Raw genomic sequence first — 13,843 nt, 5'->3', positions numbered from 1 at the left:
GTTAATTAGTGTAGATTTTCTTTAATTGCAGAATCGAGAGCAAGAGTTGCTGGGGACTTCTTGTGCTCCAGAGAAGGAAGTTCTTGGCACAATGTTTAAACTTGAGGAATTGACCATTGCTGACTCAACCATGGTCACAGAGAATGAAATAAATACCACCATATGCTGCAAGAACCAAGTTAGTACCAATGTTACAGGATAATTTTAATTTCCTCACCCTCTTCCCATACCCCCCCCTGAACACAGTGCTTCAAATAAGTGTATGTAGATATGTTTTTGAATTGTTCCTTCATAGCTTGGATGCTTCACTATATTGCACTTAAATGAGCTCTTCTGTTTGCTGTTCCACTTTCCTCCCTACTGTCCAAAAAAAATGCAATGGGTTCTGTTGAAAATAGGAATGCTAAATTTTCCTCGTTTACCTAGTGATTTGTTGCCTTGAACTCTAATTTTCCCCCGTTTTCTCCTCTCCCTTCCTGAAAGTATTCTTGTTGGAGTACAATACCAAGGACAGCAGTTATTCTTTAGCAAGTCAACATAGAAGCACAGAAACATAGAAGAAAGGAGCAGGTGTAGGCCATTTGGCCCCTTGAGCCTGCTCTGCCATTCATTGCGATCATGGCTGATCATCCAAACTCAGTACCCTGTCTCTGCCTTCTCCCCATATCCCTTGAACCCAAACGAATGACTTGCGTTGAACCTTGCTAGTAAATGTTGGCCGATTGTGAGTTTTCACATCCAAACCACTTTCTGCCCTCGCCTGACCGCCACTGCTTGGCTTCTCCAGTATAGGTTGCTGGAAAGCCGTTGGGAGATGGCTGCATTTTCTGCCCCTGGCCGCCCCCCCCCCCCCCCCCCCCCCCTTTCTGCTCCCGATCCAGTGCCTTGGAGCCTAATTATTACATAGGATATACAGCACAGAAACAGGCCATTTGGCCCAACCAGTCCTTGTCAGCCTTTATGCTCTAGTCGAGGCTCCTCCCGATTTTCCTCATCTAAACCTATCTGCATAACCCTCTATTCCCTTCTTCCTCATGCTTGTCTAGCCTCCCCTTAAATGCATCCATTTGCTTCAACCATTCCATGGTAGCAAGTTACACATTCTCACCACACTTTGGGTAAAGAAGTTTCTTCTGAATTCCCTATTGGCTTTTTTGGTGACTATCTTATATTGATGGCCTCTAGTTATGCTCTTCCCCCACAAGTGGAATCATTCTCTCTCTATCCACTCTATCTAAGCCTTTCATAGGGTAAATAAGATCCGAGAAATGAACGAGTGGCTCAAAGACTGGTGTGGGAGAAATGGGTTTCGATTTGTGGGGCACAGGGATAAGAGGGAACTGTTCTGTTTGAAACATAGAAACATAGAGATAGGAACAGGAGTAGGCCATTCGGCCCTTCGAGCCTGCTCCGCCATTCAATGAGATCATGGCTGATCTTCGTCTGAGATCATAGCTGATCTTACCAGTTCAGTACCCCGTCCCCGCCTTTTCTCCGTAACCCTTAATCCCCTTAGCCTTCAGAAATATATCCAATTCTCTCTTGAAAATATTTATTGAATTAGCCTTCACAGCCCTCTGTGGCAGGGAATTCCACAGGCTCACCACTCTGAGTGAAGAAATTCTTCCTCATCTCTGTTTTAAATGATTTGCCTGCTATTTTTAGACTGTGGCCCCTGGTTCTGTGCTCCCCTGCCATTGGAAACATTCTCTCTGAATTCAGCCTGTCCAGGCCTGCCATAATTTTATATGTTTCGATGAGATCCCCTCTCAATCTTCTAAACTCCAGTGAGTACAAGCCCAAACTATTTAATCTCTCTTCGTAGGTCATTCCTGCCATTCCAGGTATCAGCCTGGTGAATCGCCGCTGCACTCTTTCCATGGCAAGAACATCCTTCCGCAGATGGGGCGACCAAAACTGTACACAATACTCCAGATGTGGTCTCACCAGCACCTTGTACAGCTGTAGTAAGGTATCCCTATTCCTATACTCGAACCCCCTTGATATGAAGGCCAACATACCATTTGCCGCCTTAATCGCCTGTTGCACCTGCATGCTCTCCTTCAGTGACTGGTGCACAAGAACACCCAGGTCCCTCTGCACTTCCCCATCTCCCAATCTATTGCCATTTAGATAATAATCCACCCTCCTGTTTTTACCCCCAAAGTGGATAACCTCGCATTTATCCACATTATAGTGCATCTGCCACGTATCTGCCCATTCCCCCAACCTGTCCAAATCGCACTGTAGCCTCCTGACATCCTCATCAGAGCCCACCCCTCCTCCTAGTTTAGTGTCGTCAGCGAATTTGGAAATATTGCATCCAATTCCCTGATCCAGATCATTTATATATATTGTGAACAGCTGGGGTCCCAGGACAGATCCTTGCGGCACCCCGCTGGTCACTGCCTGCCACTCCGAAAACGAGCCGTTTATTCCAACTCTCTGTTTTCTATCCGCCAGCCAGTTCTCTATCCACGTTAATACTTTGCCCCCAATCCCATGAGCCTTAATTTTGCATGATAATCTTTTGTGTGGGACCTTATCGAAGGCTTTCTGGAAGTCAAGGTACACCACATCCACTGGCTCTCCCCCATCTATTTTACCAGTTACTTCCTCAAAAAATTCCAGCAGATTAGTCAAACACGATTTACCCTTTGTAAATCCATGTTGACTCTGTCCGATCCTTTCCCCATTTGTCAAGTGCTCCGCTATTTTATCCTTAATAATGGACTCTAGCATTTTGCCCACAACCGATGTAAGGCTTACTGGTCTATAATTCCCTGCTTTCTCTCTACCCCCCCCTTTTTAAATATTGGGGTAACATTAGCTACCCTCCAATCCACGGGTACTGTTCCCGAGTCAATGGAGTTCCGGAAGATGATCCTTAGAGCATCTGCTATCTCCAGGGCCACCTCCTTAAGTACCCTAGGATGTAGTTTATCAGGCCCCGGGGATTTGTCGGCCTTCAGTCCCCTCCACTTACCCAACACCATATCCCTAGAGATACTAATTTCTGTCAGCTCCTCCCTCTCATTAGTCCCTATGTTTGTCGATATTCCTGGGAGGTTATTTGTGTCCTCCTTTGTGAATACAGAACCAAAGTATGAGTTTAATTGGTCTGCCATTTCCTTATTCTCCATTATATATTCTCCCGAATCGGACTGCAAGGGACCGACTTGGGATTTTACCAGTCTTTTCCTCCTGATATACCGATAAAAGCTTTTGCAGTCTGTCTTTATGTTTGCTGCAAGTTTACTTTCGTATTCTATTTTCCCCTTCCTGATTAATCCCTTTGTCCTCTTTTGCTGTATCCTGTACTGCCGCCAATCTTCCAGTCTGGTGCTTTTTTTGCCAGTTGATATGCCCTTTTTTTTGATTTTATGCTGTCCCTAATTTCCCTCGTTATCCACGGTTGAGTCACCTTTTTAGGTTTATTTTTATGCCAAACCGGTATAAACATGTTCTGGAATTCTTCCATTCTATCTTTGAATGCTTGCCATTGTCTATCCACTGTCAATCCCCCCAGAAACACCACCCAATCAATCTTACCCAATTCCCGTCTCATACCCTCGTAATTCCCTTTATTTAAGTTCTGGACCTTAGTCTCTGATTCAATTTCCTCACTCTCCATCTCGACTGAGAGCTCGATCATATGATCGCTCTGACCCAAGGGGCCTCGTACAAGAAGATTGCTGATAAGTCCCTTCTCATTGCACAATACCCAGTCTAAAATGGCCTGATCTCGAGTCGGCTCCTCGACATATTGGTCCAGATAACCGTCCCGAAAACATTCCAGGAATTCCTCCTCCTCAGAATTTTTACTAATTTGGGTAGTCCAATCAATATGTAAATTAAAGTCACCCATGATGACAGCTGTGCTCTTATCGCACGCTTCTCTAATTTCCCTTTTTATGCCTTCCCTCACCTCCATATTACTATTTGGAGGCCTATATATCACACCCGTTTGGATGGGCTTCACTTGAACCATGCTGGGGCAGAGTCCTGGCAAATCAAATAACTAGGGCTGTAGAGAGGGCTTTAAACTAAATAGTTAGGGAGGGAGGGGGGGGGGTGGAATTTAAAAAGTCAATGAGAAACCAATAGAGCAGGATAGAGATGGGGGAAATAATAACCAGAGTGTGACAGGAAGGGACAATGTTTGAAAATAAGAGTGCAACAGAAAATGGGACCAAAACAAGGAGAAATGGTAAAAAGACAAAGTTAAAAGCTCTATATCTGAATGCACGCAGCATTCGTAACAAGATAGATGAGTTGACGGCACAAATAGATACAAATGGGTATGAACTGATCGCCATTACAGAGACGTGGTTGCAAGGTGATCAGGGCTGGGAACTGAATATTCCAGGGTATTTGACAATTTGGAAGGTTAGATGGAAAGGGAGGTGGGGTGGCTTTGTGAAGGATGGGATCAGTGCAGTGTTGAGAAGTGATATTGGCTCAGAAGATCAAGATGTAGAATCGGTTTGGGTGGAGATAAAAAAAAAAATAAAGGGAAAAAATCTCCGGGGGCCTGTAGACTACACCCACCAAACAGTAGCAATACTGTTGGACAGAGTATAAATCAACAAATAATGGAGGCCTGTAAAAAAAGGTACGGTAATAATCATGGGTGATTTTAATCTCCATATTGATTGGATAAATCAAATTGGCCATGGTAGCCTTGAGGAGGAGTTCATAGAGTGCACCCAGGATGGTTTCCTAGAACAGTATGTAATGGAACCAACCAGGGAGCAGGCTATCTTGGATCTGGTACTGTGTAATGAGATAGAATTAATAAATGATCTCATAGTAAAGGATCCTCTAGGAAAGAGTGATCATAGCATGGTTGAATTTCAAATTCAGTTGGAGGGTGAGAAAGTTGTATCTCAAACCAGTGTACTGATCTTAAACAAAGGCAATTACAATGGCATAAGGGCAGAACTGGCTAAAGTGGACTAGAAAAATAAATTAAAGGGCAAGACAGTTGAAATGCAGTGGCAGACATTTAAGGAGATATTTCATAACTCTCAACAAAAATATATTCCAGTCAGAAAGAAAGATTGAGAAGGGAGTACCATCCGTGGATAACTAAGGAAGTAAAGGATGGTATCAAATTGAAAACTAAGGCATACAATGTTGCCAAGATTGGTGGGAGACCAGAGGATTGGGAAATTAAAAAAAAAAAAACCAGCAAAGGATGACTAAAAATATAATAAAGAACGATGAATTATGAGAGTAAACTGGCAAGAAACATTAAAACAGATAGTAAGAGCTTCTACAAGTATATAAAAAGGAAGAGAGGAGCTAAAGTAAACATTTGTCCCTTAGAGGATGAGACTGGGGAATTAATAATGGGGAACGGGGAAATGGCAGCCTCTGAACAAATATTTTGTATCTGCCGTCACGGTAGAAGACACTAACAACATCCCAATAATGGATAATCAAGGGGCCACAGGGCGGAGGGAACTAAAGACGATCACTATCACTAAGGAAATAGTACTTGGTAAAATAATGGGACTAAAAGACAACAAGTCCCCTGGACCAGATGGCCTGCATCCCAGGGTCTTCAAAGAAGTGACTGCAGAGATAGTGGTTGCAATATAACAAAATTCCCTGGACTCTGGAGAGGTCCCAGCGGATTGGAAAACCGCAAATGTAACACCCCTATTTAAGAAAAGAGGGAGCGAGAAAGCAGGAAACTATAGACCAGCTAGCCTAACATCTCTCATTGGGAAAATGCTGGAGTCCTTCATTAAGGAAGCAGTAGCAGGGCATTTTGAAAATCATAATGCAGTCAAGCAGAGTCAGCATGGTTTTATGAAAGAGAAATCATGTTTAACAAATTTGCTGGCCTTTGAGGAGGTAACGAGCAGGGTGGACAAAGGTGAACCAGTGGATGTGGTGTATTTGGATTTTCAGAAGGCATTTGATAAGGTGCCACATAAAAGGTTACTGCATAAGATAAGAGCTCACGGAATTGGGGGTAATATATTAGCATGGATAGAGAATTGGCTGACATAAGGCAGAGAGTCAGGATAAATGGGTCATTTTCCGATTGGCAAACGGTAACTAGTGGGGTGCCACAGGGATCAGTGCTGGGCCTCAACTATTTACAATCTACATTAATGACTTGGATGAAGGGACCAAGTGTAATGTAGCCAAGTTTGTGGATGATACAAAGATGGGTGGGAAAGCAAGTTGTGCAGAGGACTCAAAGAATCTGCAAAGGGATATAGACAGGCTAAGTGAGTGGGAAAACATTTGGCAGATGGAGTATAATGTGGGAAAGTGTGAGGTTATACACTTTGGCAGGAAAAATAAAAAAGCAAATTATTATTTAAATGGAGAGAGATTACAAAATGCTACAGGGACCTGCATGGAACACAAAAAGTTAGCATGCAGGTATAGCAAATAATCAAAAAGGCAAATGGAGTGTTGGCCTTTATTTCAAAGGGGTTGGAGTATAAAAGCAGGGAAGTCCTACTACAACTGTATAGGGTATTGGTGAGACCGCACCTGGAGTACTGCATACAGTTTTGGTCTCCTTATTTAAGGAAGGATATACTTGCATTGGAGGCAGTTCAGAGATGATTCACTAGGTTAATTCCAGAGATGAGGGGGTTGACTTTTGAGGAGAGGTTGAGCAAGTTGGGCCTATACTCATTGGAATTTAGAAGAATGAGGTGTGATCTTATTGAAACATATAGAATACTGAGGGGGCTCGACAAGGTAGATGCAGAAGATGTTTCCTCTTGTGGGGAAATCTAGAACGTATGGGCATTGTTTTAGAATAAAGGGTCGCCCTTTTAGAACTGAGATGAGGAGGAATTTCTTCTGAGGGTTGTAAATCTGTGGAATTCCACACCCCAGAGAGCTGTGGAGGCTGGGTCATTAAATACATTTAAGGTGGAGATGGACAGATTTTTGCAAGATAAGGGAGTGAGGGGTATGGGGAGTGGGCAGGGAAGTGGTTTTGAGCCCAAGATCAGCCATGATCTTATTGAATGGCGGAGCAGGCTCGAGGGGCCAAGTGGCCTATTCCTGCTTCTATTTCTTATGTTGTTATAATTTTAACGACCTCTATTAGGTCACCCTTCAGCCTTTTTCAAGAGAAAAGAGACCCAACCTGTTCATCCTTTCCTGATATGTATACTCTTGCATTTCTGGTATCATCCATGTAAATCTTCTCTGCACCCTCTCCAGTGCGCCTCTATCCTTTTTAGAATATGGTGACCAGAACACTGTGCATTACTCTTAAGTCTGGTCTAGCTAAAGTTTGATACAGGTTTAGCATAACGTCCCTACTTTTCAATTCTGTCCCTCTAGAAATAAACCCTAGTGCTTGGTTTGCTTTTGTTATGGCCTTGCTAACCTGTGGTGCAACTTGGTGATTTTTGTGTTTTTAACTCCGAGATCCCTCTACCCCACCTAGACTTGAACCCTCCAAGTACTGTAGTAAGGGACATCCTTATTCTTCCTAGCAAAATGTAATACCTTACATTTTTCTGTGTTGAACTTAATTTGCCAATTATATGCCCATTCTGCAAGTTTATTAATGCCCCCCCAAATTTGGTATCCTCTGCAAATTTAGAAATTGTTTTTGATTCCAAAGTCTAAATCGTTAATGTAAATTGTGAACCGTGCTCCCAGCACTGATCCTTGTGGAACACCACTGCCTACCTTCTGCTACTGTGACTAGCTACCATTTACTCCTACTCTCTGCTTTCTGTCTTGAAGCTGCTACTTGTCCCCTGACTCCACATTCTCTGACCTTGTTCATCAGTCTATTATGTGGTACTTTATCGAAGGCCTTTTGAAAATCTAGATAAGTTACATCTGCTGCATTATCCTTGTCTACTCTCTCTTACCTTTTCAAAAAATTCAGTGTTGGTCAAGCAAGACTTTCCCTTTTGAAATCCATGCTGACTATTCATTATTTTTTGTTTCTAGATGTTCTATTTTCTCCTTTAGTAGAGATTCCATTATTTTTCCTACTACCGATATTAAGCTGACTGGTCTATAATTCCCTGGACATATTCTATCCCCCTTCTTGAATATAGGTATTACGTTCGCTACCTGCCAGTCTTCTGGCACTACACCTTTTTCTAATGAATGATTAAATATGTGTAGTAATGCCTCTGTTATCTCTTCCTTATATTCTTTAAAAATGTGCAGATGCAATCCATCAGGACCAGGGGTTTTATCCTGAGTTTGATTAGCTTATTTAATATATCCCCTCTTTATTTTAAATGCACTTATCTCATTACTAACCTCATCATCCAATGTCATGTCCACCTGTTCTATCTCCCTGGTAAATACTGAAGCAAAATAATTATTTAATATTTCTGCCATCTCTCTATCATTACCTGTGGTATTATCCTGTCTATCCCTTAATGGCCTTATTCCCATCCCAACCTTCCTGTTTTTATTGATGTGCCTAAAAAATATTTTTACTTTTTTTTATATTCCTTGATAATTTAATGTCATAGTTCCTCTTTGCTTTCCTAATTGTTTCTTTGACTTGCGTTCTAATCTCTTCATATTCTCCCTTATGATGCACTCCCCTGCTGTCTATGTACCTAATGTATGCCTTTTTCCTTACCCTCAATTGTTCCCTTATGGCTTTATTCATCCATGGAGTCTCATTAGTGTTTAGTTTGTTCTTTCCTTTTAGTGGAATAGATTGTTCCTGCACTCTGAACACTGTTTTAAATGCTTCCCATTGCTGTTCTACATCGTTGTTTTCCAATATTGTTGCCCATTTTATTTTCCCAAGTTCTATTCTCAGCCCCTCAATCAGCTTTTCTCCAATCTATTAATCTGGTTTTCATCATACTTATGTCCTTCTCAATTATCATAAAGCGTATTATATTATGGTCACTGTTGCCTAGATATTCCCCTACTTTTACTTATCTGCTCTGGTTCATTCTCCATTACTAAATCCAATAGCGATTCCTCCCTTGGGCTTTTTACATACTGGGTTAGAAAGAAGTCCTGTACACATTGTAGGAACTCCATTCCCTTATCCCCTTTACCTACCTCTTCTGTCCGGTTAATACCTGGGTAGTTGAAATTCCCCCATGATGATTATTCTGTTTTTTACTCATTTCCCTAATTTGTCTGCATATTTCTTCCTCCACCTCCTCTGCAGACGACGCCTATTAGTGTGATTGATCCTTTATTATCTTTTATCTCTATCCATATGGATTCTATTTTTGTCTTGCTAATAGCTGTCACTTTTTTCTACTGCCATTGTTATCCCTAATAAGTACAGCTACTCCCTCTCCCCTTTATCTTTTCTAAATGTTATACCCTGCAATGTTTAATTCCCAGTCCTGATTTTTCTGTAGCTATGTCTCAGTAATTCTTCGCAATGCATGATTGCCTTCAGCTCCCCTGTTTTATTATGAGCACGGTGTGCATTGCTGTAAAGACAATTTAACTCCTTTTTAATAGGATTTCCTCTCACTTTGTTTAACCATCTTGGACTCCTGTTCTATAACTCTATTTATTCCCTTGCCATCAATGTTCTCCTTACTTTATTCTTTCCTATGCTCTTTTTTTTGTTTTGTTTATATTTAGGCTGGTAAAGTTTCTTGTCGATCTGATCCTGATCATCATCTCCCCACCCCCCACCCAACCGTACTAGTTTAAAGCCTTTGCCACCTCCCTATTTACTCTTCCCACTAGGACACGGGTCCCATCCTGGTTCAGGTGGAGCCCGTCCCATCGGTACAGCTCCTTCCTGTCCCAGAACTGGTGCTACTGTTCCATGAAAAGAAACCCCTCTTTCCCACACCAGCCCTTTAGCCACGTCTTAATTCTCATGCTCTATCTGCTTCTATGACAATTTGCACGTGGCTCGGGCAATAATCCAGAGATTATTACTCTCGAGGTCCTGCTTTTTAATTTGGAGCCTAATTCCTAGTACTCTTTCAGCAGGACCTTCTCCGTGTTCCTACCTATTTCGTTTGTTCCAACATGGACCACGACAACGGGATTTACCCCCTCCCTTTCCAAGTTCCTCTCCAGCCACCATGCGATATCCCTTACCCTGGCACTGGGTAGGCAACACACCCTTTGGGATTTTCATTCTTTGTCACAGAGGACACTATCTATCCCCCTAATTAGAGTCCCACCCCTTTGGACAGCCTTCTGAGCAACGGAGCCTTGGTTTGCATTGTAGCTGTCCTCCCTGCAGTCTTTCTCCTTGTCCTCACAGGTAGCGAGTGCATCATACCTGTTGGACAGGACCAGTGTCTGCACGACCTCCTTCTCAACCTCACCTAAATCCCTACTACCTGGCTCCTTAACAGTCACACCCTCCCTTTCCTGAACCTGTGCTTTCCTCTGGGGTGTGACTATTCCGGATTAAACAGTCCAGTAATTCCTCCTGCTCCCTTATGTGTCGGAGCGTTTCCAACTTGCACGCCAGCTGAATGACTGTGCCGGAAAGATTCGAGATGGACACATCTCCTGCAGACGTGTTTGCTCGGGACAGTCTCGCCATCCACAAACTCCCACATACTGCAGTCCAGACACACAGCCTGCCTTGCCATATCTTAGTCTAGCCTTATTTAATTTAATTAGTTAAAGTCTTTATTCAGAGATTATTTATAGCTATATTAATTAGTTTAACTCGTCAAGCTATAAATTTAATACAGTACGGTATGGTTTCCCTGTCCTATGTTAGAGAAAAAAATGAATACTTGCCCACCAATCACCTACCTGCTGTCCTGTGACGTCACTCCTTGATTTTTTTTTTTTTTGCTTATTCTCCTTTCTTGCTCAGGCCTCAGGTCGCCGCTCCTTTTATCCCCGCTGGTCTCGCTCGGGCCTCTGGTCGCCGCTCCTTTTATCCCCACCGCCCTCACTGGCCCTGCTCTCGCTCGGGCCTCAGGTTGCCGCTCCTTTTATCCCCACCGCCCTCACTGGCCCTGCTCTCGCTCGGGCCTCAGGTTGCCGCTCCTTTTATCCCCACCGCCCTCGCTGGTCCCGCTCTCGCTTGGGCCTCGGTTCACTGCTCCTTTTATTCCCGCTGGCCTCAGGTCACCTCTCATTTTATCCTTGCTGGTCTCAGGCCTCAGGTCACCGCTCATTTTATCCTTGCTGGTCTCAGGCCTCGGGTCACCGCTCATTTTATCCTTGCTGGTCTCAGGCCTCAGGTCACTGCTCATTTTATCCTTGCTGGTCTCAGGCCTCAGGTCACCTCTCATTTTATCCCCACTGCTCTCGCTGGTCGCTGGCCTCTGGTCGCCGCTCCTTTTATCCCCCCCGCTCTCGCTCGGGCCTCGGGTCGCCGCTCCTTTTATCCCCGCCACCCTCGCTGGTCCCGCTCTTGCTCTGTCCAACTGAGATGGCTAATTCAACACAGGCTGTGGTTACCTACACATACTCTTCCAAAGCCCACTAAACCATTGGAGTGCCTTACTTCTGAGATTTTATCAACTTTGAAAACAGCATCCCCTTCTTCCTATGACAATATACTGATATACGTTAGACTGTAAGACCAATACCAAGGTTGCAGTTGTCTAGACTTTTAATAAAAACCACGCATCTCCAAATAGCTGCATTAATGGCTCCAATATAATTTTCTTTTAGAACCAACTTAAGTGACATGACCCACCTTTCTTGGCCTCCTACCTGCCCTTACCACCATACTATTTGCAAGTTGCAGTCTTCTATTCTACTTAAAATCATACAGCACAGAAAGAGGCCATTTAGCCCATTGTGCCTGTGCCGGCTCTTTGAAAGAGCTCTCCAATTAGTCCTACTCCCCCAGTCTTTCCCCATAGCCCTGCAAATGTTTCCTTTTCAAGAATATATCTAATTCCCTTTTGAAAGTTACTATTGAATCTGCTTCCACCACCCTTTAGGAGGGTGCATTCCAGGTCATAATAACTTGGTGCATTTAAAAAAAAAAAGTGTATCCTCCTCTCCCCTCTTTCTTCCAGTTATCTTAAATCTGTGTCCTCTGATTGCAGAACCTCCTGCCAGTGAAAACCGTTTCTCCTTATCTACTCTCAAAAACCCCACATAATTCTGAAGACCTCTAAAATCCCTGCTTAACCTTCTCTGCTCTAAAGCAAACAATCTCTGCCTCTCTTGACTCTCCACACATCCTTGGTAACATTCCAGTAAGTCTCCTCTGCACCCTCTAGAAGGCCTTGACACCTTTTTTTGAACACCATACTCCAGCTGGGACCTAACCAGGTTTTATAACTATTTAGTATAACTTCCTTTCTTTTGTACTCTGCCTTTTATTTATAAAGCCTGGGATCCCATCTGTGCTTTAGAACCATTCTGCAGCATTTTATTGCATTTTGTAATTCCTGATATTTTCATTGTGTATTCTTGTAGCTGCTGCTGTTTGTTTATCTAGCAAACGAGAGTTATTGCCCTAGCATACCACTCCTGAATAAGTAATGGTGTTAATGGAGCAGTTTCCTTTTGACCTTACTTTACTGACCAGCTTGGGGATCAAATGGCAAATGTGTAAAAATACCTTCCATAACCATTTAGCAAGGTGACATTTTTATTTCTTGAGCAATGGGTCAATTTTTTTTTATCTCCAGTGCTTAGAGTAACATTTTATAGCTCACGCTAACCATGGACACACCAAATTGCAACCTGTTTGTTCTGAAATGTGAATGGATTGATTTTCCAGTTGCTGAAGTAATATTTCATCTGAAACTGAGTGGGCCTGATTCTAATCCAGCCACATCCTATGTGGTAAAGTTGGGGCTCATGGGGAATTTAGGAATTCTTTTGGCTGCTTTTACAGTCAAATGGTGCATGACAACAGCCATTACATTAGGTGGAACCAAATACAACTCTACATTTTCAAGTGATTTTTTTAAATGTAGTGCTAAAAAGACGGGGGGGGTGGGGGGAGAGAATGTTTCAAAATCTAATGACCTTGTCTGGCTATCTCCTGACAGCATGTATTAGCGTATTCGTCTGCATTTGATGAAATTATTGATGAATCTCAAGAGGAGGCCATTGCTGCGCACTGCACTGTGTTGGATGAGCCGGCCACTGCTCCTGAATCAGTCAGCAGTTATGAAATGACAGAAGGAGCTCGTGGTGGAACTGATTGTGGACACGCTGAATGTGAACCTTCTGTCGAGGCTACTAAAGGAAGCTCAGCAACAACTTATTACTACTACTTCTACCAAGGTGAGCCTTTCACTTGAATGATGGCATTATATTAAGTAAATCTTGATGTCTGTCCTTACAAAGTAACTAAATTAATTATCTTGTACAACTGAATTGTTGAATTAGTCTGAGATCTGAATGTTTGCTTCAATAATGCTGCTTGCAGTTCCCAAATAAGGGGGATTGAACAGTTACTCGAATATGTTGCCTAAGTTTCCGTAAAAGCCAACTCTGGTGACTATAACCAATTTTTTATGACCGCTTAGTTTATAAAGTTTTTGAGGAGGTTACATTGATAGTAGTGAGGGATCCTTTCACTTGAATTGGTGCCATTATAAAAGGTGACCATTTTGTCCATAATCTGATCTTGTGTGTAGAAAGGAACAAAATGGATATTCAAATATAAATCAAATATATTCTGGCTTGTATGGTTTCTGCAAGATTAATTTCTTTGTTTTTCAGCGGAGGATGGGCAGTATATGTTTCTGAGCCCAGTTAATGTGCGATGTCTGGTGAGGGAGTATGGTAGTTTAGAGAACTGCCCTGAGAAGATCACTGCTGCAGTGGTAGAAATTGTTGGACATTCAGTGACTGAGGTAGAGTAACTTAAAATTGAATTTATAAATGTTTTGAACACTCTCTGCTCATGGTGAACTTTGCTGTTGGAAAATGGAGCATTCTT

General features: G+C 42.7%; 1 protein-coding gene across 5 annotated transcripts in view; it reads left to right on the top strand.

The window, feature by feature from the left end:
* Positions 1 to 13,843, top strand: part of rnf10 (ring finger protein 10) — a 48,976-nt gene that overhangs the window by 15,247 nt on the left and 19,886 nt on the right. For 3 of the 5 annotated variants that reach the window (XM_085961848.1, XM_085961847.1, XM_085961846.1), the window contains exons 8-11: positions 32 to 178; positions 1,826 to 1,972; positions 12,945 to 13,182; positions 13,624 to 13,757. In XM_085961848.1, coding sequence (XP_085817974.1) covers positions 32 to 178; positions 1,826 to 1,972; positions 12,945 to 13,182; positions 13,624 to 13,757 — 666 coding nt within the window. The remainder of the gene's footprint in view (positions 1 to 31; positions 179 to 1,825; positions 1,973 to 12,944; positions 13,183 to 13,623; positions 13,758 to 13,843) is intronic. The other 2 variants (XM_085961850.1, XM_085961849.1) reach the window with 1 other exon arrangement.

The sequence above is a fragment of the Somniosus microcephalus genome, chromosome 19 (assembly GCF_052327205.1).
Source record: "Somniosus microcephalus isolate GS21.2 chromosome 19, FLI_Smic_1.0, whole genome shotgun sequence".
In the NCBI taxonomy this organism is placed as follows: Eukaryota; Metazoa; Chordata; class Chondrichthyes; order Squaliformes; family Somniosidae; genus Somniosus; species Somniosus microcephalus.
This window is presented reverse-complemented; position numbering and strand designations above follow the sequence as displayed.